Consider the following 22407-nt stretch of genomic DNA (forward strand, 5'->3'; position numbering starts at 1 on the left):
AATATAATGTCCCTAATTTGTGAACTTGGTTATCAATGAACGATATTGAACATGGTATCAACAATACCACCAAATAGGCACACACATAGATAAGTCCACTTAGGTTAACAAAAGAGGCATACTTCTTCCAGTCTGCCTATAAACGAAGAGTTTTCACAAGTGAAAAATGATGTCCACAGTACAAAAACTATATTCTAGATGGGCAATTTAAAAAAATAATTTCTATGAATTATGTATGAAATAGTGTGCACATATAATGTCAAATATGAGGATAACATCAAATACAAGACTAGATTCTTGAAATTATAAAAGCATTTTCAAGTTTTATCCCATGAGTGTCAAATAATCTATAGAAAAAGATTGCTATTTGAGAAAATTCTCTATTTTAGGATTAGCTTATAATTAAGATTTAGGATTAGCTTTGGACAATTTTTGACTCCTTAGGTTTTTGAAAATTCCTGTGTTATCTTCTAAGGCACTGACAAATAATTTAGGTTTAATCCACAAATATGATACTTGGTTCAATATACTTGATTGTTCACTCCTAGTGCTAATTTGGCAGAAAGCACAACACATTGCATATTCATTTTTTTTTCACTTATGACACTTAACCATTAAAAGGTAGTATCATTAATGCATCTAATGACTCAAAATTTCACTTCCTAAAAAGAAGTGCGTTATAGAGACCAGCAGTTGGTGTAATGGTTATATTGCTGGACTCCCATGTCATTGACCATGGTTTGAGTCCCAGACCCAGTGCCTTAAACTCACTCCGGGCTCATGTGTGTGCAAGCCCAAGATCCTGAGAGGAGAATGGAGGAGGAGGGATTGGGGCATAGGCATGCCCCCCTGTGGGGAGGGGGGGATTTCTTGATTTCTGTCTCTCTCTGTCTTTCTGGCAGGTACACGCACCCTATAGCAAAAACCTTTCCAAAAAAAAAAAAAAAAAAGAAGTGCATTATATAACTAACATGCTGTATTGTATACAGCAATAAACAATTTTAAAAATAAAACAATTTTTTAAATATAGCCATAATGCTAAGAAACAAGCCTAATGTAGTCTGTTTAGCTCTGCAGCTTACTGACAGACTTTTTGCAATTTATTTCACCTCCCTAAGGAAGAGTGTTGTTTGTTTTTGTATACAAAGGAAAGTAATAATATTTACTATAAGATACTTGAGATAATTAAATAGATACACAATAATAAAAATAAACTATCAGGCCCAGAGCCAGGGACCAGTAAAGCACTCAGTGAATGTTGTAAACTATTATAACACTGTTCACGTTCTTCTGAGTAGGCAAATTCTAAAGGCTCACCAATGACTACTGAACCAACATTTTTATTAGTGTTAACTTTAATTAAGATAGATCTAATCTGTACTATAATATTCAAATAATGATTTGATTCATACATTCTCAAATACAGCAAATTTTCTGAAAGTAACATTTTTTTTTTTTTGAAATTGCTGGAAATGACTGTTACATTTTAGGATGGAAGATTTTTTGATGATATATTATAATGTTGTGTATAAAAGTATTCCATTGAAGTTTATATACAAATAGAGTATTTCAGTTGATGAGACTGTCCAGAGTTATCCATGTGGTATAGTGGATACAGAATTATCCTTTTCTTTTGTACATTTAAAGAAATGCCAATTTTTTTCCCCCTTTTTTTGAAAGTCAGAGGGTAAGAGAGAGATTGGGAGGTCAGGTGCTGTGTTCCTCTGGGAATAGTATGAAATCTGCAAGAGTTGGAAGTTGGAAGGAATCAGGTTGTAGGACAGAGTATTAGCTAAATGTTCACTTCTCTTTGTAGGCTCCACTTTAATGCTTGAAGATTTGTACTGAGCATTCCGACTTTATAACTCTTATCTCTAGGTGTTCTCTAAGACTTCCCAATGTATAAGTGCTAAAATGAGTGTCAGACCAGGACCAGCAGATGACATGATGGTTACATTGCTGGACTCACATGTAGTTGACTGCAGTACAAGTCCCGGTCCCAGCAACTTAAGACTTACACAGGGAACGTGTGCGTGTGTGTCCAAAATACCAAGAGGAGAATGGAGGAAAAGGGATTACAGCATGCGTGGCCATCACCCTTGGGGAGGGGGTTTCTCACTTTCTGTCTCTCTGGTTCTCTGGCGCCCTATAGTCAAAATCTCACCAAAAATATGAGGCTGGCTGGTGGTGTAGTGGTCAAGAGAGCTGGAATTCCACATGGCCAATTGTATTTTGAGTTCTGGACCTGGCGGCTTGCTTTCTCACTTTCCCTCTCTCTCTTTCTATCACTCTGGCCATCACTGGTCAAATTAAAAAATAAATAAATGCAGAAAGCTAAATAAAAGAATTCTTTAAGAAAGAAAAATGACCGTCAATCCAACAGGTAGCTCTAGAAGGAGTGGGGGGAGACTTCAGGTACTGGCCTAAGGGCCTAATTCTGCTTCCTATAATCAACAAAGCTCTGGATTAAGGGAATCAAGCCACAAAAAATTTTGCTCCCTCCAAAACTATTATCCATTTGGGACAATACAAAATGTAGTATATATGTGTATGGTGAACCTCTCCTTAACTGCTCCAAACCGTGTATACATTTATACGTACACACTTAAACACACAGTTTTGTACTTACACACTATGTACTAACTGATTTTGCACACACAGAATCTTGACCAAAATAATCCCCGTTCTTCAAATAAACTATGAACAGAAGATAGATACATTCTATAGCCTCTACTCCTTTGGTCCAAAGCATGGTAATGAACACTTGAGAAAAAGGTTTTTGCCTGACGTAGTTAGAAACATGGATCTGGAGCCAGCAGGTGGTGTGGTAGTTAAGGTGCAGGATTCCCTCAAGGCCAACAGTCAGGTCCTGGACCCTGTGGCTTCAGAATCATGCTGGGCCCTTGTGCATGTGTGCCTCAAATCCGGAGAGGACAATGGAGGAGAAGTGATTGCGGAGTAGTGAACCCCCTGAGGGATGATTTCTTACTTTCCCTCTTTGTCTCTCTCTGACGAGCACATATGTCTTATGGAAAAATCTAAAAAATTAAAATATTCAATAAAAAATGAAAAGCGTTCTTCTGGGTTTTGTTCACTTCCAAGATTGCCAAGACAATTTCTAATCAAGTGTGTCTCATAATTCTGAAGTTTCGTTTTTGTTTGTTTTATGAGGCAGACTTTACTATCTAGTTTAGTATAACATTTTCATTTGGTTTTCTGCTTAATTTTAAAATAATTCAGAGTAATTTGGACGTTATAAGTGAAACAATGGGTACAAGTGAAAGAACAGTGCTTGGTGTTCTTGCTTTTTATCATTATTTGAGAATATTGATTCTATTAATGTTAGGTTCTCTTCTCCCTACACTTAGGGGGCAATGGATTTTGATATTGGTCTTTTATGAATTAACTAGATAAGATCAAGACATGAATCTCAGTTTTAATTTTCTAGCCTATAAAATAGTTTAGCTTTCTCTACCTAGTATGTTATGAGCAAAATGAATGAATAAATGAGTAAATAAATAAATAAAAATTTAAAATATATTACTCCAAAAAATTTTTAGAGGTTTTTGCTGAGGTTTTAGGGTGTGTGTGCTTGTCAGGGCAGGGGGGAGAGAGAGAAAGAGAGAGAGAGAGAGAGAAAAGAGGCACAGTTGGTGAGAAAATAAGAAATCATCCAATCATCCCCTGGGCAGATGGCCATGCTGCAATCCCTTCTCCTCCATTCTCCTCTTGGGATCTTGGACATACATGCACATGTGCTTGGCGTGATTTTCAAGCCACTGAGTCTGGAACTCAAACTGTGATTGGCAATGTGGGAGTTCAGTGATGTAACCACTATGCTGGACTCCCACTAGGGACCACTAGGCTGGCTCCACTCCAAAATCTTTTTGAGAGTTATATAAAGATGCTGTATTATAAAAGGTAAACACATGTCTCATTTCCAAAATTAGATCATCAATTGCACATTAATACTCAAAGTCCATAACTGATTTCAGTTGGGAAAGGGAAAAAATAAATTTATTTTCTCTCCTTATAATATATTTCTGAGTCTTACCTATGTAATCTCAGAATCTTACGTTCTCTGAAATGTTTGAGAAAAATAATACGGAGAAAATCTGAGATTTGAGGGAAGTGATATGGAGTTGGACTGATGTTAACAAGTAAATTTCACTTTGAGCCCAAGTATTGACAAACAAGCTAGGAGTCTACTGACTATATAAAATTTCTTATTTTTCCAAGATCAGTATGACTCATAGCTAGGTTTCTGATCTTTGGCTTCTAGACATATGATTTTCCAATGCCATTCTTATCAAAAGTGCAGAGTAAATTTACCATGTTTAGAGATGAGAGGATGCCAACCAAGCACTCACAGATTTCTGAGAGGCTCTTAAATAAATTGATGTTTGGTCTTCTTCAGAGGATTATTAAGACTCTTAGTTTATTCAGTGTCAATCACATTCTTAGCCAAAGGAAAAGAGGTATAAGGAAACATGAGATAAAAAGCATGCTTTTTGTTTGTTTCATTTTGTTTGGGTATAAACACACTTAAATAGCTCTAGGGGTAGAAATGCCTAAGGGTTAAAAATCGATGATTTTCATTTTAAGCCCTAGCCTCTTCAGGAAACTAAGCAAAGCAGATAGATGTTCCTTGACCTTCATGTACTGCTGTCCATTCCCCTCTGTGTGTGCCCATTGAGAAGGTGGAAGATCCCACAATCCTGCCTCTTAGCGTGATAATGACCCATCACTTCCAAGATTCTTAACAGAATCAATTGGTCTCAACTGCTTCAGTTATACAGAAGCTTTATTTCGTGCTAGACTGAGTTTCATGGTTCTTATGATTTAGAAAATAGCCAGCTCAGTTAATTACAGTTTCTGGAATGAACAAACTCCCTGCTATAGTCACTACAAATCATAACTCCAGGCAAATACCCAGACCCACACTGTTCAGGAATCACCTGGTTGTTCCCTTGGGCACTTGCTTTTTAAAAGGTGGTTCCCGCCAATGCCTTTAGGTCACTATTCTCATTGTACAGTTTCTGAGACCAGTAACCACTTTCCTTTAGTGGATTTGCCATTTCCTTTCTTTGCTCTGCACTCTTGGAGTAGGGAGTAGGGGATTTGAGGCAATGACAGTGGGTGGATGTGAAAGACAAAAGAAGAAAAAAATGTTCGAGAGATGACAACCTTTCAACATAAAAATTATCTGCAAAGAGTTAAACAGTGCTTTGATATATGCAAATACATTCAGATACATATGGGATTCTCATTGCCTGTGGCTGCACTTGGGCTTTTAGAAAACACCAGTGGAAGTAGTTTCTAGTCTCCAAAAGGTTCTCACGAAGTCTGTACCCTTTCAGTGAATGAAAACTAACTAGAGTAGAATAAAACAATGTGGAGAGCCTCAGTTCAGAAACTCTAACTGGAATTTCAACAAAAAGGACATTCAAATGAGAGGTGTCTCCAACCATGAAGACCCAACTGGTGAACCAAAAGGTGTTAGAGGCTATGGGTACCATACATTCACCTGCTCTTAGCCTAGTTAGCTCTGGGAACCAACAAGGTCGCAGTACTGTAAGCCAACTCTTCCTTACTAAGTCTATCAGTTAGCTCAGAGAGTAGTGCTATTTGGGACTGTTTCTCACATGAAAACAATTACTATCTCCTAGTCTCCCCATACTATGTCCTTAACTCCAATTTCAAAACTCAGCCAAGTCTTTCTACCTTTGATAAGCTATATCCTACTAGTCAATAAAAGATTAGCCTTCCTAAGGCATCGTGTTCATCATGTTATGTTACATCAATCCTCATGTTCTAAGGTGTCAATGGCTGCCCATCTTCAAGGTGCCCTCCAGTCTTATGTAGCCTCCCCCTGACACTGAGAAGATTATCTCCTCCAAATTTTCCTCTAGGCAGTGTAACATCCTTGTAAGGTTCCTTGGATTTGAGGGCAAATAATTAGGATTAGAATCCTGGTCTCACCTGGTAGCAATGTGACTTTGGACTATTCACTCACTTTTCCTCAGTGTACTTCCTCTTCAGTAAGGTTGGGAAAACGATTAGAAAACCCACAAAACTCTTCATTAGGTGACTGTGAGAGCTAAATGCAATCACCTCATAGAAATGCTCAGCTCTTAGTAAGTGTTCTATAAATACAGAGTGTAATATCCAATACCTCAGCTTCCAATGTATCCCCTTTATCCCTATATTGGTTTAAGATGTAACATTCTTCATAGTCCTCCTAAATGCCCATTTGAACTATAAAATGGGTGAGCTGGTAGTCCCCTCTGAAGTTACTTTGTGTTTTCTGCTGGAAATCTGATATAGCATGCTTTCAACCACACAATCATTCCCTAGGCAGTTGTTAGGTGCTTACTATGGGTTCACAAAGAACTGCATTGCATTTTTCAGGTTTTTAACATGACGGAGATTAACATGACGGAGATTCGTGTGTGTGTATGCTAGTCCCAGTGAGCAGAATGTAAGACCCATGTTGAAAGAAATCTTATCTTGCAGCTTTGTGTAACTACAAAGACTGTATATAGATTTGTTGGTGAATTGTAGTTGTTAGAATGTGTCTCCAATGTCTGGGAAGTTTTGTCTGTATATACTGCGGTCCTTGAAGGACAAGGATCTCTGCTCTCAGCAGGTGGTTCACAAGCCCCCAGGAAACCTGAATGTATCAGCATGGAAAATCTAGTGACGTTACTTCAACTCTCTTTCCATCTTGTGTTATTGCTTCTTACTGCACTGATGCTCTTGTGGCTATGCCATGAAGTCATGAAGTTGAAAAATCGAGTAGCTTGTGGCAATAAGTTTGTAATAATACAACGAGTAAATTCATGTCCTACATTAACATCATTAATAAATGTAACTTTTTTCTTTTTTTGCTATTAGAGAAAAAATAAAAGAAAGAATGAAATGGAATAAAGACTTGTTATTTTTTAGGAAAATGTATCTCCTCTAAAAATCATAGCTTATAGTTGTAACAAGCACAGAAAATCTAGCAAAACTGAGCAAATTGCAGGAAAATTCTGTTATTTACTGATATCACTGAGTTAATCTTTAAAAATAATCTTTCAATCATTTCTTATCAGATACTAAGAACTTATAAGAGTGAGAATTTCCAACCAATCCCAGAACTTTTTTGGGGGACATTGCTCAATACTTTCTGGATGTTTTTGCTTTAAGAAAGTTAGATTATTTACGAAAAATGTTCTTTGTATTAGATACCCTGTTTTAAATCTCAATCGTGCTAGTAACTATGAGCATGAACTTTAGTTTATGCTTTAGTGTGTGTGTGTGTGTGTGTGTGTGTGTGTGTATGTGTAAATAGGGCTCTAATTATTTATGTCATGGATATGTTTTAGGATTAAATGTAATAATATACACCAAGCAAGAGTTAAAGTACTCAGTTCAATGAATAAACAGTAGGTAAGACCGAGTAAGGGCTGTATCACTTAAGTGAGAAGTTATGTCCTGAGACAAATTCTTTCCATCATGAAAGAGCAGATGGGTTATATGTGAAGAGATTACATAAAATAACTAGAGGGCACTGTAGCACGCACGCACGCACACACACACACACACACACACACACACACACACACACACACACACACACACACACACACACACACACACACACACACACACGCACGTATAATCCTCCTAGTACATTATGATCTAAATGTTTTGAACTTCATGTGAAATTACTTTCTCTTCATGCAAAACTTGACATTCTCAAGTATAATTAACTGAATTGCTTACCAGTTAAAAAGCAGGATTAGGGGAAATAAATCCTAGCCAATCCATAGTTGATATAGTTAGTTAGTTATGCATCCGTCAGTGGAGAATTTTCTTTACCAATGAAATGTCAGGAAAGATAAATTTAAAATCAACATAAAGGAGTGTTTTCTCTCCCTCCAACTTTCAGTTTATTTGCATATCTCCAATTCACATTTTCTGAATTCTCCATCTATATTTTTCTACATATCCCAAAACACAGTGACATTTAAAATATGAATTTTTATGGAATAGCATAAAGGTATACACATTGTAAAGGGATTCCCAAGCTCAAAACTTTCAGAGAGAAATCTGAAGAATTCTTATCTCAGAGTCCTCCGTTAAATAAATAGAAATGTTTTAATCCAATAACACTTCTCAATTAATAAAGTTCCCATAACCATCGCATATAAATTACCATGACAATTCTTTAAATTTTCAGAGAACCAAAGGAAACCAAAACATCTAAAACTTGAATACAATGTTCTGAATAACACTATTTCAAAGTTCAACTCCAAACAGCCTGGCAACAGGCTTTTAAAGTAAAACATATAATTTTCCACAAAACAACATTTCTCCTTGCCAAAACTGCCAGCAATGATTCAGGTCCTGAAAACTGTGACTTGTTACTCTTTGAAAAAGAACAATTAATCTATCCACTTTCCTTGTCCTAAAAGATATCAGTTACTCCAGAGCCACCACCATCACCACCCCTGCCCTCTAAGATCCAGTTGGATGGTCAGAAATGTAGTTGGTTTAGAATGGGAAGATTTGACAGCTATGCATTGAACATTACTTAGCTCAACTCTTCAAGAAATACTTCGAAAGTCCATGACTTATAAACACTCATCTTTGTCTGTGTGTGTCTTGTTTTCTAAGCATGATTTGGCTCATGAAGGAGTGCATGTAAGGTGGTTTGCCAGAGCAAGAAACTAGCAGAGACTAAATATGTTATGCATCTGCACCTTCAAAAGATGTTCTCTGCACACTTTCAATTTCCATTCTTAGTAAAAACATGAACATATGGGTCTATTTTTAAATGGCTATAAAAAAAAAGTTATTGCTCTTTCAGAAGTGAAATCCATTAATATGATGCCTATCAGCCAGAAAGTAAAAGCTTTAAAGGACAAATTATATCCTTTAGTGGTATTTGGGAATGTGCAGGAAACACAAGGATTAAGAGTAGCTGACCAATAGAACATTCTGAAATTATTAATATGTTCTACATACACTTTATCCAATATGAGCACTTGAAATGTGGCTGGCCTGATGGAGTTGAAGTATAAATAGCAATATGTAGCTATCATATTGGACAAAGCAGGTTTAGAATCATCACTCAATGTACCAAGAGTCTTTACTGTCTTCATTAATACCTAGTTTTCTCAAAAATATTCTACAAGGAAATGAGTCTCAAACATTTTTCACTAGTAGTCATGACTTTCTGATTGCAAAATTAGTGTATTAAAAATAAAGCTACTTTCTACCAGGTGAAACTATTAAACTTATTTTGCTTTATCTATGAGCTTTCCCACATTTTTTATGGCCTTATGGAAAAAGAGGAGGAAAAATAAAAAGAAAGAAACTAATCAATTGCTTCTCTATTATGTAATCAGCATGTCCCTACATCATGGTATCCAAAAGCCACACAGAAAGAAAAAAATCCAGAATAGAGAATAAAAATAAAAACCACATTACAATAACAACAATAGCTAGGAGAGCTTGATGGAGAAGAAGGAAAGATGCAAAGGATTAAAGAACAGTGACCTTTAATTCCCACTACTGTTCAAACTATAAGGAACATAGATCAACAATCAGATAAAGAGGAAATCAGATAAATTTTAAAATATATTTTGCCAGCACAGTAGAATGCAACCACAGGACCCAATGATTCTGAAGCTTCAAGTGCACTTAAGCATGATCCACTTCAAACTGTCCTGTGGATATATAAGTAACTCGAAGCTCAGGGAAGTGAAGAGCTCACTGTCCCTGAAATAATAGCCATTTGTCCCGGATCTCCCAGTCTCTGCTCTTGCTGATAGGACTTACATTCTGTCTCTGCTGAGTACAGACTGACCCTTGAGTATAGCAAGTCTCATTTCTATCCCTACTTCTCCCACACTCTGGTGAACAGAAAATGAAGAGTATTTTAACCAAGATACTCTGCTTGACATAAAAACCCCCTTCACTAACACAGCACTCCTAAAGGCCATGCAATTTACACAACTTACCAAGCACACTCTGAAAAAGGGAATAATAACAATAATAATAATAAAAAGGATGTTTAACATGGGGACAGTTTCTAATTCCACATGCCTTTTACTAAAGAAGTGGTTTGCACTGTACTCAAAAGATAAATGGGTTCAAGAGAGACAACGCCATATTTCAAAATGACTGCTTATATTATGCGTTGGTGACTCAATGGGACAATGATAAAATACTAAGATAAATGCAAACAATTATTTTTAGAGAAAAATATGTCATCTTTTGAGAGTTAACATGTAGGCATCATCTAGCTCAAAGCTCTCATTTTACAGGTGAAAACCCTGAGATGGCAGATTTTAAATGACTTGCTTCATTCACACAACTCGTACATAGAATTGGTTTTAGAGGCAGGATTTCTGTCTTCAGGTTCAGAGCTTTCTGTGACTCTGGAACCACTGTAAGCTAGATGCCTACCAACCAGAATAAAAGAGAGAAAAAGACAATTATTCTATGCATGCCATGGTTGCTTTAAAGTACCTGTTATTTTCCATTTGAGTTCTATTTTGACATAAAATTTCTCATGGCTTTGTATGTCATTTCATGGAGTACTGATCAAAGAAAGAAAATGATCTTTCAGGAGCTATGTAAAAGATCAGGGAATAAATCCACTTCATTGTCTGAATTTGATAAACTTTCCTGATTCTCAGATAATTTCCTACAGATAAATGCCACACTAATGCTGACAGGAGCAAGGGCTAAATAACACCGCGCATTGGAAATGGCATGTACTTTGCATTTTTTTACTGTGGTTGTATAAATGAATCCATACAAGAAAAAGAAATTGCTAAATAAGTACAGCGATGGAGCTTACATTCTGGTGCTGGTGGTCTTGTTGATGATGACAGATTTTCCTGTTTGATCCACATTGTGATCCAATCCAAAGTAGGCTGCCACCCTATGGACCAGCATCCTCTGATAGGATGACATCTGAGGGAACTTTTTATAATGATTACTGGAACAGAATACAAGAACGAGTAGAATTAGCATGTGCAAAGCTTGCCCAGAGTCTCTTGAACAGGTAGACACACAAAACTCTCTCTTTCATCCAAGCCACTAAGTCTGTTTCACTTCTGGCCTCACTTGATGCTCTCAATTCCAGACAAATTTCCCACTTATAGATTTATTGATTAAGCTACCGTACGCATTTTTGTTTCATAGTTGTGTGTTTCTCTTGCCAAAGACAACGCAATGTCTGTTGGAATGCATTCTGTTTTAATCTGTGATACCTTATCAATGGAGCCAGGCACAGGACAAATGACATGACATAATACACAATTGCAGATGCCTATCTGGAGATGTGTCATTACACGGTTTACACTGAAAGCAGCACAATTATTTCCAGGCATAACTGACTGCAGCCAGCTGGAGCCCATTAAAAAACTATAATAAAAATGAAAAGGGTAGCTTTTTGGTGCAGCTACTCTGTACTAATCAGTGGCCCCCTGTTTACAGCCGTTTTTGTCAGGAATTTAACAAGCAGGAGCACACTTAGACCAAACAACAATTCCTATCACCATGTAGCTTCTAATTCCAGTAACATCTCCATTTAAATCAAGAAACATATCAAGCGATGTTTTATCTAGCCCGAAGTCTACTCAGGATGAACAATTTAACTCAAACATGAAACTAATGCGTCACCAAATAAACCAGCATTGCAATTTAACATACTTGTTGTCACCAATGAAATCAATAATTTCCTGCTCCATTTTCAGGAGTATCATCCTGTCCCTGCAAAAGAAATGTTAAAGTGAAAAGATTTTCTGTACTTTCTAGCCCTAAAGACTTTAAGAGTTCATTAAGTGTATGGAAAGATGACTTAAATGTATATAGCTACAAACCTGTGTCTAGCTCTTCTCTACAATGTACCAAGATTATATATTTATTTGCTAACACATTATTTCATTTTATTTATGATTATCATTTTGTCTCATTTGTTAAATATTTCATAACATTTAAATTTTTCAGTCTTAAAGTTATCTATGGCATGCCAGTTATTAGAACCATGAAATACATGGAATAAATAGTATACTTTAAATCAATGGGAAACTGAGACGCAGCGAAGCTCAAGTACTGACGAATATTTAAGTAAATGAATATTTAACTGCACTGAAACATAACTGGTTCATTTGACAACAATAACCTTCCTTCTCTGTTTTCCATAGTATCTCTTTGTGACAAGGAAAGCAGAGATGGTGAACTCTAATTAATTCACTGGGTAGCAACCTAGGTATTAAGATACTCTATAAACAGTAAACCTGTAAACCATTCATAGAAGAGAGAAAAATACAAGAGATAATTTGGGACATCGGGAACGTTACTGGCATTTTACAACTGCCTTCTGAAAAGTGTTTAGATTAATATCTTGGATTGCACATTCTATTGACCCTTCTAAAATTCAGAGGCTTGTTTAAACATTTACCTGGAATTATTCTTTAACGTGTTAATCAGAAACTCATGTAAGTCTATGCCCGTGGAATCTGTATATTCTTGGCTGCAATCTGAAACAAACAGCAGGATGGGATTGTCAGGAATGATGGTAGGAAGGTGGGGTGGAAAATATTTCCCCAACCTGTCCCATTTCTCTCTTGCTCAGCGACATTTTAGATGAAGCTCTTAGGTATGAAAATACGTTTCAACACTAGCAACCTGACAGTATAACATTGGAATGAAAATTAGATTTGGAAATTGAAAACACCCAGTAGATCCTGACTATGAAGGGGAAAGTGGGTGTAGTCTGGATGGGGGTGGGGGGTAGAGTCAACTCTCAAGAATTCATTCTGACCTGTTAATCACCAAGGTACAATCTCCACATGACAGGTCCCCCCCACACACACAAAGAGAGCTCTTAAGAGTTTGAGATGCCATGGAACCCTTTTCCTCTTAAAACAGAGAAGGCAAAAATGAAAGCTCTATTATGAGATATTTAAATACTAACCATTACAAATTATGGGGCATGGAGAGGCCACTAAATCTTTCCTGGTCTTTCAAATTCTTGCTGCAGGCTAAAGCGTAATTTTAATTCTATTTTAGGAATCTAAACTTCTTCACTCTTGTATGTATCTTGAGTCTTAGATACTGAGTATCAGAGACAAACATTATGAGCATGAATGTGGTTAAAGACTGTAATATTGACACCAGCAGTTGGTGTAACGGCTATGTTGCTAACTCCCATGTAGTCGACCAAGGTCCAAGTCCTGGACTCGGTGGCTTAAACTCACACTGGGCACGTGGGCGTGCATGCATGCCCAGGATCCCGAAAGGAGAATGGAGAAGAAGGGATTGTGGCATGGTCATCCTCCTTGGGGTGTGATTTCTTGCTTTCTGTCTCTCTGTCTCTCTCTGTCTTTCTGGCGAATGCACCCACCCTATACATAGAAAACCTCTAAAAAAAAAAAAAAGAGTATAATATTATAAGTGATTGTCACTTCTTAGTTGATTGAGTCACTTCTTAGCTAACTGGGTACCCTATTCATCCTCAGGGTTTGTGTGTGTGTGTGTCTGTGTGTGTGTGTTTTGTTTTTGTTTTTTTTTTTAAGTCTATGCAAAGCTGTTTATTCATGGCATTCTTCATTTCAACTTAGTTTATTTTGGCCAATAATCTGTATGGCAACAATGTGAAAAGTCTGGATTATAGGTATACAGTTTTAGAAGGAACGATTTCTTCTAGGAAACAATTTGTTGAAGTAGAAATGTGTATTTTTTAAATAAAATTTTATGTGATGCTTTGAAAAACCACACTGTATCCCATTAATATATGCAACTATTATATGTAAATTATAAATCATCATGATAAAAATAAATGTATAAATTTATTATTTTTTTGGAGAGGTTTTTGCTAGAGGGCTCATGGGCTCACCAGAAAGACAGAGAGAGACAGAGAGACAGAAAGTGAGAAATCATCCCCTCAGGGGGGGTTGGCCACGCCACAATCCCTTCTCCTCCATTCTCCTCTTGGGGTCTTGTTTGGGCATACACGTACACACGCCTGGCATGAGTTTAAGCCACCCGGTCCAGGACTTGAACCACAGTCTACTGCTGTACATGGGAGTCCAGGGACATAGTCATTATGCCAACTGCTGGTCCCAGTATATAAAAAAATATGTTTTAATGTGACCGTTTATGTGTATTGAGGTCAAATTTATCTTTGCCCCATAAAATATTAATCATGTATCCAATTTACATATACCTATGTGCTTTGGGGTCCCCATCACTTATTCACTGAGAATCCATTATCTGTCTTTGAAACAAGCAAGAAAGTTAAGATATAAAACTGGGTCCCATTGCTGTTCACCAATCCAAGTTAATTGGTCCAATAAACTTGAATTCAGATGTGAATCCAAAGAAACATGTGATCCTAAATATAAGCTTTCTAGTCACATAAATAGTGACACCATGAACAGAAAGAAAATCAAATACACATCTTTTACACACACACGTATGTACACATATAAGTGTTGTGCAGAGTTTGGCTGGGGTCGAATATGCCCTTGAAATCTAGAATGTATTCTATGACTATGTGCCCAAATTGAGTAAGTTAAAGGAAATATTTTCACATTCACCTTTTGATAACATTCTGATCTTGGGTTTTTCAGAGGATTTATCTTTGTTTTTATCCTTTTCCTTTTCTCTTTCAGAGTCATCTTTCCTAGATTTATCCTCCTCTTGCAGGCTGGGAAAACTGGAAAGCTGTAAATGAATTGATTCCTGTTGGGGAAAAAATATAATAATTTAGGGCCAGATTTCATCATCTCTGTCTGGTTTCCATTTTGCATAGAGGTTATTACATACGGGAAAATGAAAGCCAGGTGAAGATTTTTTTTTTTCTATAATGGTAAAAAATTAAACCTGTCAGAAAAATAATTGCCCTTTAAGGTGAATTGAACTTCAGAAGTCAATGAGAGGTCATAAGAAACATCTAGTACTAAAACTTTGCCTCATGAATATTAACTTAACCAAGTTAAATTCCTGTAGATCACAACTCTTATTTTCTCTACAGGTTTATTTTTAAACACCTAGGAAAAATTCCACTACCAGTAAGCTCACATCGCAGCTGTTGTCATATCTAAAAAGAAAAAAAAAAGTTTCTGAAGCTTTTTTCTATCATTCCTTTTAAGGACAAATTGGCACAAATATAGACAGACAAATATTACAAATCATAATTACAGATAGAACAGACATAAAGAGAGCCTCTAATAGTCGATTGACAATAAAAGCCTATTTTAAAATCATGTCAACAATGATTTCAACGATGATAAAAAAACCAAACTATATCATTTCAGAAATCTTAGGTATGAATTGCTATCAGACTTTTTTTTACAAACGATGTTAATAAATCATTATCATATATCGTGACAATAAGCACTGCCTTTTAGAAAAGGTAGGGAGTAAAATGATATTTTTGTAAGTTATATATAAATAGTACATGTTATTTTTGTTTTACTAGCAGTTAATTCTTTCCAAAGTATAAGATTCTCTTGACTCAATGCTTGATATAAGATTTACCATTTTCAATATCGGAGCTGTATTCATGTCTCTATTTTTCTATTTTACACTATCAACAGATCATTCTGTATTAACTCACATATATCAGCTATTTGATTGATTAGTATGTTCACTGTTTTGAAGAAGAATGAGCCAAATCTTGTTTTTTAGTTTTACGAAAAACCTAGGGTATGATTAACACCATGACAAATTAGCCAACATTAAGGTCACTTGGTCTTATGTAAGCGATTACTTAGTGGAAAAGGTTTCTTTTACTAGTGACATTAAAATTTTTTGATGTAGACAAAACATATTCCCAGTGATTAATAGTGTTTCTCACTGAAAACTAAACTAGTTCTCACTCTACATGTGGCTAAACTGATTCCCATATCTCCTCCAAGTGCAGCTAGCCTGGGACTCTTAATGGTTCTTGGTAACCCTGGCTAGTCTAGAAGCCTAAAAGTTGAGTCCTCAGGAGCCAAGTTTCATTTTTTGGAAGGGCTCCATCATGAGCTCCTGGCTAGAATATAAAAAACCATCACGCTTGGAAAGACATACAATATAGAGGATGAAAGAAAACACATTCTCACCCTCAGTATTTCCCTGAGCTGGGTTTACTGATTTCCTTGGTAGGCACATATACAAAAATATGTAAAACTGAGTGTCATTTCATTTTAGGGCATTTTATCACTTGAATTGGGGCAGAAATGTCATAATCTTAAAGGTTCAGGTAGGTAGGTTCAAGAGTTATGACTTGCTTCTACTTGCTAAAGAATCTACTGGAACATTTCTGACTCGGAAGATGCAGTTGGGGTGGGGAAGAATCAATTCATCAGTTGGTCAGGAGAAGAAACTGAGGGAAGCTGGGCCATGAAAGTGGTCTCATTGCTTCTTCAAAACTGATTGAACCATTCAGCCTCTCTAAGTGTAAATTTAAAATCAAAGAGGGTTGGAAATACATTATAAATACAAGAGACAGCTACTACAAAAAAATGTACACACTGATAACGTGTTGACAGATACTATACTCAGAAAAAAATCTATCTTTTCTATGCATACATATTCATTACAGTGTGGAAAGAACACACAAAAGTGCTATAGAGTTGGTAAAAAACAATCTGTTATTTTTTAATATTTTTATTGATACGCTCAATAATAAAATACAAGTGTTAATAAATACATTGATACAGGATAAGTTTATAGCTAACAACAGTAGAAGAATGATTCAAGTTGCAGTAATACACTGATAAGTAAATAGAATAACATTAGAAAGCAAAAATATTCTTTCAACTCAACGACAGACTGAACCATCCGGTATGGGTCTAAGATCAAGTAATACAGGTAGCAAGAGTTTTTCCCACACAGGAAAATGAAGGCAGTTTTCCAAATACTGTGAATGTACAAACATTGGAAAGCAATACAATCCATATCCTGTATACTTCTGCCAGTGTTCTCTGGGATTCAGTCCACACATTTTGTAAGAGCCGGTGGTACCGAATGAAAGCATGGCATGTAAGCTCAAAGTTCTGCTTCTTTATTCTCTAAAAAGTAGCATGGCCACTTGCTTATATGGGTGTCTGGGTATTTTCCTATCAGCCCCCTGTTCCCGCCACTCCTCAGCTAGTCCAAAGAGAAGTTTGCAAGCTCCAGTTCTATCCTACAAAGCTAGTCTTGGTATTTGAGCTTGGAACCAGCAGGAACAAAGCACCGTTTGCAACGTATTTCTCTGCACCAATTATATGGAGAAACTAGACTTAGGTCCAGGATGGGCGCTAAATTTTCCTCCTGGTACTTTATCAAATGGGACACACAGCAGATTATAAAGGGCGTCCTCCTCTGCCTGGCATTAGGAGTGGGGGACAACTAGGACATTACTTCTCCCAGGGTCTGTCATTCTGCAGAGTTAACATATATCGTGTGCAGTACATTACAAGCCATCAATCAACATTTAATAATACAAGCCATGATATTCACATTATTCCTCCTCTTCAATCTCCATTGAAAGTAGAAGCACACATAAAATGCTGAAGAAAAGCCACACATTTCTCAGAGCCCATGTCATAGAAAGCATGTGTATGAAACAGTAATGGCTATTGAAAAATAGCCTGTCCATGCCTTGACATGAATGGCATGGTAAGAAAATCAGACTAGAAAAAAATACTCTTAGGACAAAATCTATAAGGAATTTATTTTTGGTCCTTTGAAAGAAAAGTGCTCTCAACGCTCTCTGTATTCGCGAGCAGAATTTAGAGGATTTCAATTAAAGTGAAAGAGAAAAGCCAAACACAACCAAACAAAAATAATGATATCTTAATCAATTTCTCCCTCCCCTGGGCTCAGATAAATCATTTTACTTTTGTCTCGACTGCTCTCAGCCTCTGATCAAATAAGCACAATTTCAGCAGCCAGACTATTTTTACAAAAGCTAATGTGATGCCTAAAAGGCAAACAAAAATAAATATGATGTGAAGTTCCCCACTTTCTCATGGAAGCGTTTTGTAGGTATTTAAATGTTTAGAACCTGATCATCTTGCTGTAAAGAGCGAAAAATAAGGGTCAGGTTATGCAGTGAGATAACGAACAAGATTCACTTAAATTCACCATCAGTTCGGTTTCATTTCTGCACAACTTTGGCAGTATTGAGAAATCTCCATCAAAGGCCATAAGACTATTTCTCCAAAGTTCAATGCACCTTATGCACTAGTTCTTAAGTTTCATGTGAGCCAACAGCTGCGTTTCTTATAGGCAAGTGCATTTTGGGGATCTGAGAGGTAAGACATCTCCAGTAAGGAAGGAGACAGGGTACTTAGGACTATTTGGTACAGCCTTATCAAGAGAGAGCCTTTGAGGAAATTCAGCACTACCGTGCTTGCTTTTTACTTAAGTTTTAATCTAAATTCTTTTGAATTCCTTTCCATTTGCAGTTTTCAGAGGGTCTGGAAAAAAACAAACGTTATACTATGTGACAAACTGTTAAACTATTTTAGAATGTCTTATACACGGGGGGGTGGGGGTGAAGCCAGAAAAATGATGTCTTTCTCCAATTTTATTTTTCTCCCCCAAAACACTGGTTAATGCCAAACAAATACTCATGCACGCAAAGGCAGATCCCGCTCATGCAGTTGATAATAACGACAGGGGTTATACCTGATCTTGAAGACTTTCACCTCCTGGTCTGGCTGACGATTCCTCACAGACGGCAAGACTGCGAGTCAGTTTTCCTTTCCCTGCTCCTGACTGAGAAGGAGGAAAGAAAAGGGAAGGAAAAAAAAAAAAACAAATAAAGAAAACAAACAGAAAACATTCTCAAGCTATCACAACATCTCCACCTTGGCATGACATTCCCAAATCAGATTCTGAAATACAGGCTTCACATCTGCCACGCAGCACTGTCTACACTGGCTCAAAGCAACAGACTTCTGTGTTGATGGGGCTGGAGGTGGAGGAGAATGGGGATGAATGAATTGAAGGCATGCTTGCAGCAAATTGTGCCCGTCACTTTGTGAACACATGAATAAACTGCTGCCATTTCATGAAAATAGAAGGAGAAACGAAATAGCCCAACTCATTTTAACTAAAAGAAGGTTGGAGAGAACTTGATTGAGATGTTCAAAGGGATCAGGAATGTGTACTGAACAGTGATAACTGTTTACTTCAATGCAGAAAGCAACGGGTAAGACACACAGCGACTTCAAATGTTATTAAAAATGAAAACAAAACAAGTGGCTATTTGTTTTGCAAAGCATTATGAAAGCGTCAAGTACGAAAATGGGATGAAATATATATATTGCTGCTATTCAAAAACTTCAATGTTCTAATTAAAAAAAAAAAAAACCTACAGAGTGGGAAGGAAATACACGAACACAAACCCATTAAAAGCAGACAAAACCACTACACCCAGATCCACCACCTTATCTGCACAAAGCCATCTGAACTGTTAGCAAATCCTTTAACTCCGATATGAAATATGCCATTTATATCCATGATATGAGGTTTATGGAGAATCTCAAGAACGGTACCTTGGATTTTCTCCTCTCTTGGTTCTGAGCCGCCAGCCGCCTCTGCGTGTCAGAAACAAAATAAAACGAACAAACAGTAAACCAATCACGGGGATAGACAGAGGGGTGTCACTACGTCAATAATCAAGAAATGAACAATAAGAGTATGATATTCATTCGGGAAGACTCCTTTTTGCCTAGCTCCCACACACTTTCAACCATTAACTTCTAGATCTTTTTCTCTACAGTAATTATTAGAGTGGGAAAATGCTGTCCCTAATCTTTGCTAACCATTTGTATATAAAGAGTTAATACTTTGTAGTTTAGTTAAAAAAAAAAATCAGTGTTCGTAGGCTATCAGCTAGGGCAGTCTGGTTTCCCTCTATCAAATCGCTTTCTCTCTTAAATGATGTTTGTTTAATCACTTCCTTCAATCACTTCCAACCTTTTTTCTTCCTCTTCTAGTCCTCTCTTTCTCTCTCTCTTTTGGCTGGGAATTCTAGGGATTAAGCTCATTTGTTAATATGACTTGAATCTTAGCAATGCCATGAATTTCTGTCATTCATTTTTCTTAGTCTATCAGGAATTGGGTCTTCCTGTCTTTCCCTGGAATAGTAAATCCATTTTTAAAACTCAGCTAGCCTAAACCTGTCTTGCGGAAAGTACTTAACTACAACCAGAGGTGGTCAGAAAATTAGTACTGGGATGCTGAGCACAAATTCAATAATTCAATACAATATTTTCCTTAGATCATGTTCATTTCAAAAGACATTCTAGAACATGATTTGGTTAGAAAAAAGAAAAGCGACTAACAATTGGAAAAGGGGAGCATGAATGCTATAAATTCCCTAATCATTTGATTAGTCAAATTAAAAAAAAAATAGATCTTCAAAGTATTCTAGAAATAAAGGAAAGAACCTGTACAAGGTGGTATGAGAATCGGGGTCTCGCCAAACTCACCTGCAGTTCCAGCTTCTCTTCTTCATCCAGACTTTCTGATTTAACTATGCCGTTCTCTGGAGTGGCCGTCTCCTGCTCGCTCCCACCTTCCTCCCCTATCGCCTGATTCAGGTCTCCTTGCTCAGACATTCTCCAAGATGCAAATTTAAAATAATGAGGTTTTATGCCCTACAAGTTTAAGATATCAGAAAATACAGTTAGTGCAGGATGAAGAATTTACTATTAATTCTGAGATATTTCATTTCTCCTTTTGTATTCAAATGAGCAATCAGGCATCTCTGACAATTGTACAAAAAAAGGGAGAATATAACAAGATGAAATAAAGTCCCCAAGGGATACACAAGAGGCAGATGCCTTGTCCCATCCACACTCCTTCCACACACACATGTACACACTTGTTACTATGCCTTGCTACCAAAATCAATCAACAGATCCTAAATGGAGATCGGTAACTCCTACATGCCAACCAGTCCCCACGCCCTGTGAGAAAGTGAAAGAAGAAGAGAGTATTTCTCCAACTCTTGACCAAGATGACCCTCAATGTCTGAGTCAAGAGGGGGTAGAATGTCCTGCAGGCGGCCCTAAGATGAATCCAAAATTATGTGCAAGTTTTAATCATACACAGACTTCCCTAGGTTGAGAGAACACAGAACACTCTACAAGAGGCAAAAAATCAATCGAAGAGGTAATAATTCAGTATAAATATGGGATCTAAATTTGGCAATAAACCTTTCAGGGTCAACATTTCCAGGCTTCAAACTGACAGCTACATTATTAAAAGCATAAGCCCTCTCCGAAGCTCCTGTCAGTGGCTGGTGCTGCAAGATTCTGCAGAAGGAAGTCTTTGGCAGGCGGCTCTAATGAAGCTGTTGCAACTGAACTGCGCTACTCCAGGTTCACCGTAGACTACTATGCAGACACTGGGAATGGCTTTTCAAAGTTAAAGCCTATGATTATTTTTCTCTCCCACCTCCATAAACTCCTGATACCTCCCCTTCTGATGTGTGCTGTCAAATGAAGCTTATGAATAATTTAGCATGTACTTCCTCCTCATTTTCTAAGCAGTGAGAAAAAAAAAAAAAGAAGGAAAGAAGAGAAAGGAGGAAGGAAAGAAGGCATGAGAGAGAGATGCTATAGCTTAGAAAGTTAGTTCTTTCCAAAAAAAAATCCCTAACAATGACCATCTCGTGCCCAGTCCTCATCAGGGTAATTAGTATTGGACAAAAATCAGTGTTTTGATATGTTTCTTTGAGTGTTTAATGTTCACTTATTAATTCAGTGACTTTTTACCCCAATTGGAAATAGGAAGCATGAGAAAAATCTAAACTTCAATCATTTTTATTGCTACACGCTACCATGACAGAACAGTTGTTATCTAATGATATCTTTAAAACACACAAGCTCGTTTGGCAAAGGATTGTGGGAATGCAGAAGGAAAAAGTTTTCCTGAAGGAAGGTGATCTGAGTCCATCAGTGACAACCGTGGAAGGCTTTTCAGTTTTGAGAAGTTTTAGGATATTCCATTGAGTGCCTTCTGGCAGATTTCTCATCATTCAGTGGCACTCGCTATGTGTGGTGAACAAAATAAAAAGTTCCATTCCCCCATGGCAAACAGCTTGTTTCTCAGCGTATTGGGGAGGGGGAGGAGAAGAGACTTCTGCTGCCCTAATTCATTTTTTCAGAGCATTTCAATAAAGAGCAGATCGTGACCAGATTTAAAACGGAGTGAACAAATTGAGCTCTGATTTACCAAACTACAAGCCAAACGAGCCCCTGCTACGGCTCCTATCTGTCACGGTTACTCTCAGTGTACTGTTCTGTGCAGACAGGCACATTGATATGATAATAATAATGATGATGATGATGGTGGTGGTGGTGAAATACAGACGAGATGGCAGCTGAACAACCAGATCTTTACCTT

At 37.1% G+C, this 22407-nt stretch overlaps 1 protein-coding gene across 16 annotated transcripts in view; it reads right to left on the reverse strand.

Annotated features, from left to right (window-relative positions):
- The window catches only part of ARPP21 (cAMP regulated phosphoprotein 21), a 132829-nt gene extending 111429 nt beyond the window's left edge, over window positions 1-21400 (reverse strand). For 6 of the 16 annotated variants that reach the window (XM_027768376.1, XM_027768375.1, XM_027768373.1 and 3 more), the window contains exons 1-8: window positions 21216-21396; window positions 20487-20654; window positions 19548-19589; window positions 18676-18765; window positions 14607-14751; window positions 12467-12545; window positions 11716-11775; window positions 10859-10999 (exon numbers count right to left, since the gene is read on the reverse strand). In XM_027768376.1, the coding sequence (XP_027624177.1) occupies window positions 10859-10999; window positions 11716-11775; window positions 12467-12545; window positions 14607-14751; window positions 18676-18765; window positions 19548-19589; window positions 20487-20615 (686 nt within the window). In that variant the 5' untranslated portion in view covers window positions 20616-20654; window positions 21216-21396. Of the gene's footprint in view, window positions 1-10858; window positions 11000-11715; window positions 11776-12466; window positions 12546-14606; window positions 14752-16740; window positions 18465-18675; window positions 18766-19547; window positions 19590-20486; window positions 20655-21215 lie in introns of those variants that run through there. The other 10 variants (XM_027768374.1, XM_027768372.1, XM_027768370.1 and 7 more) reach the window with 5 other exon arrangements.
- Between the last annotated feature and the right edge of the window lie 1007 nt (window positions 21401-22407).

This window comes from Tupaia chinensis, unplaced genomic scaffold (assembly GCF_000334495.1).
Source record: "Tupaia chinensis unplaced genomic scaffold, TupChi_1.0 Scaffold146131_1, whole genome shotgun sequence".
NCBI lineage: Eukaryota > Metazoa > Chordata > Mammalia > Scandentia > Tupaiidae > Tupaia > Tupaia belangeri.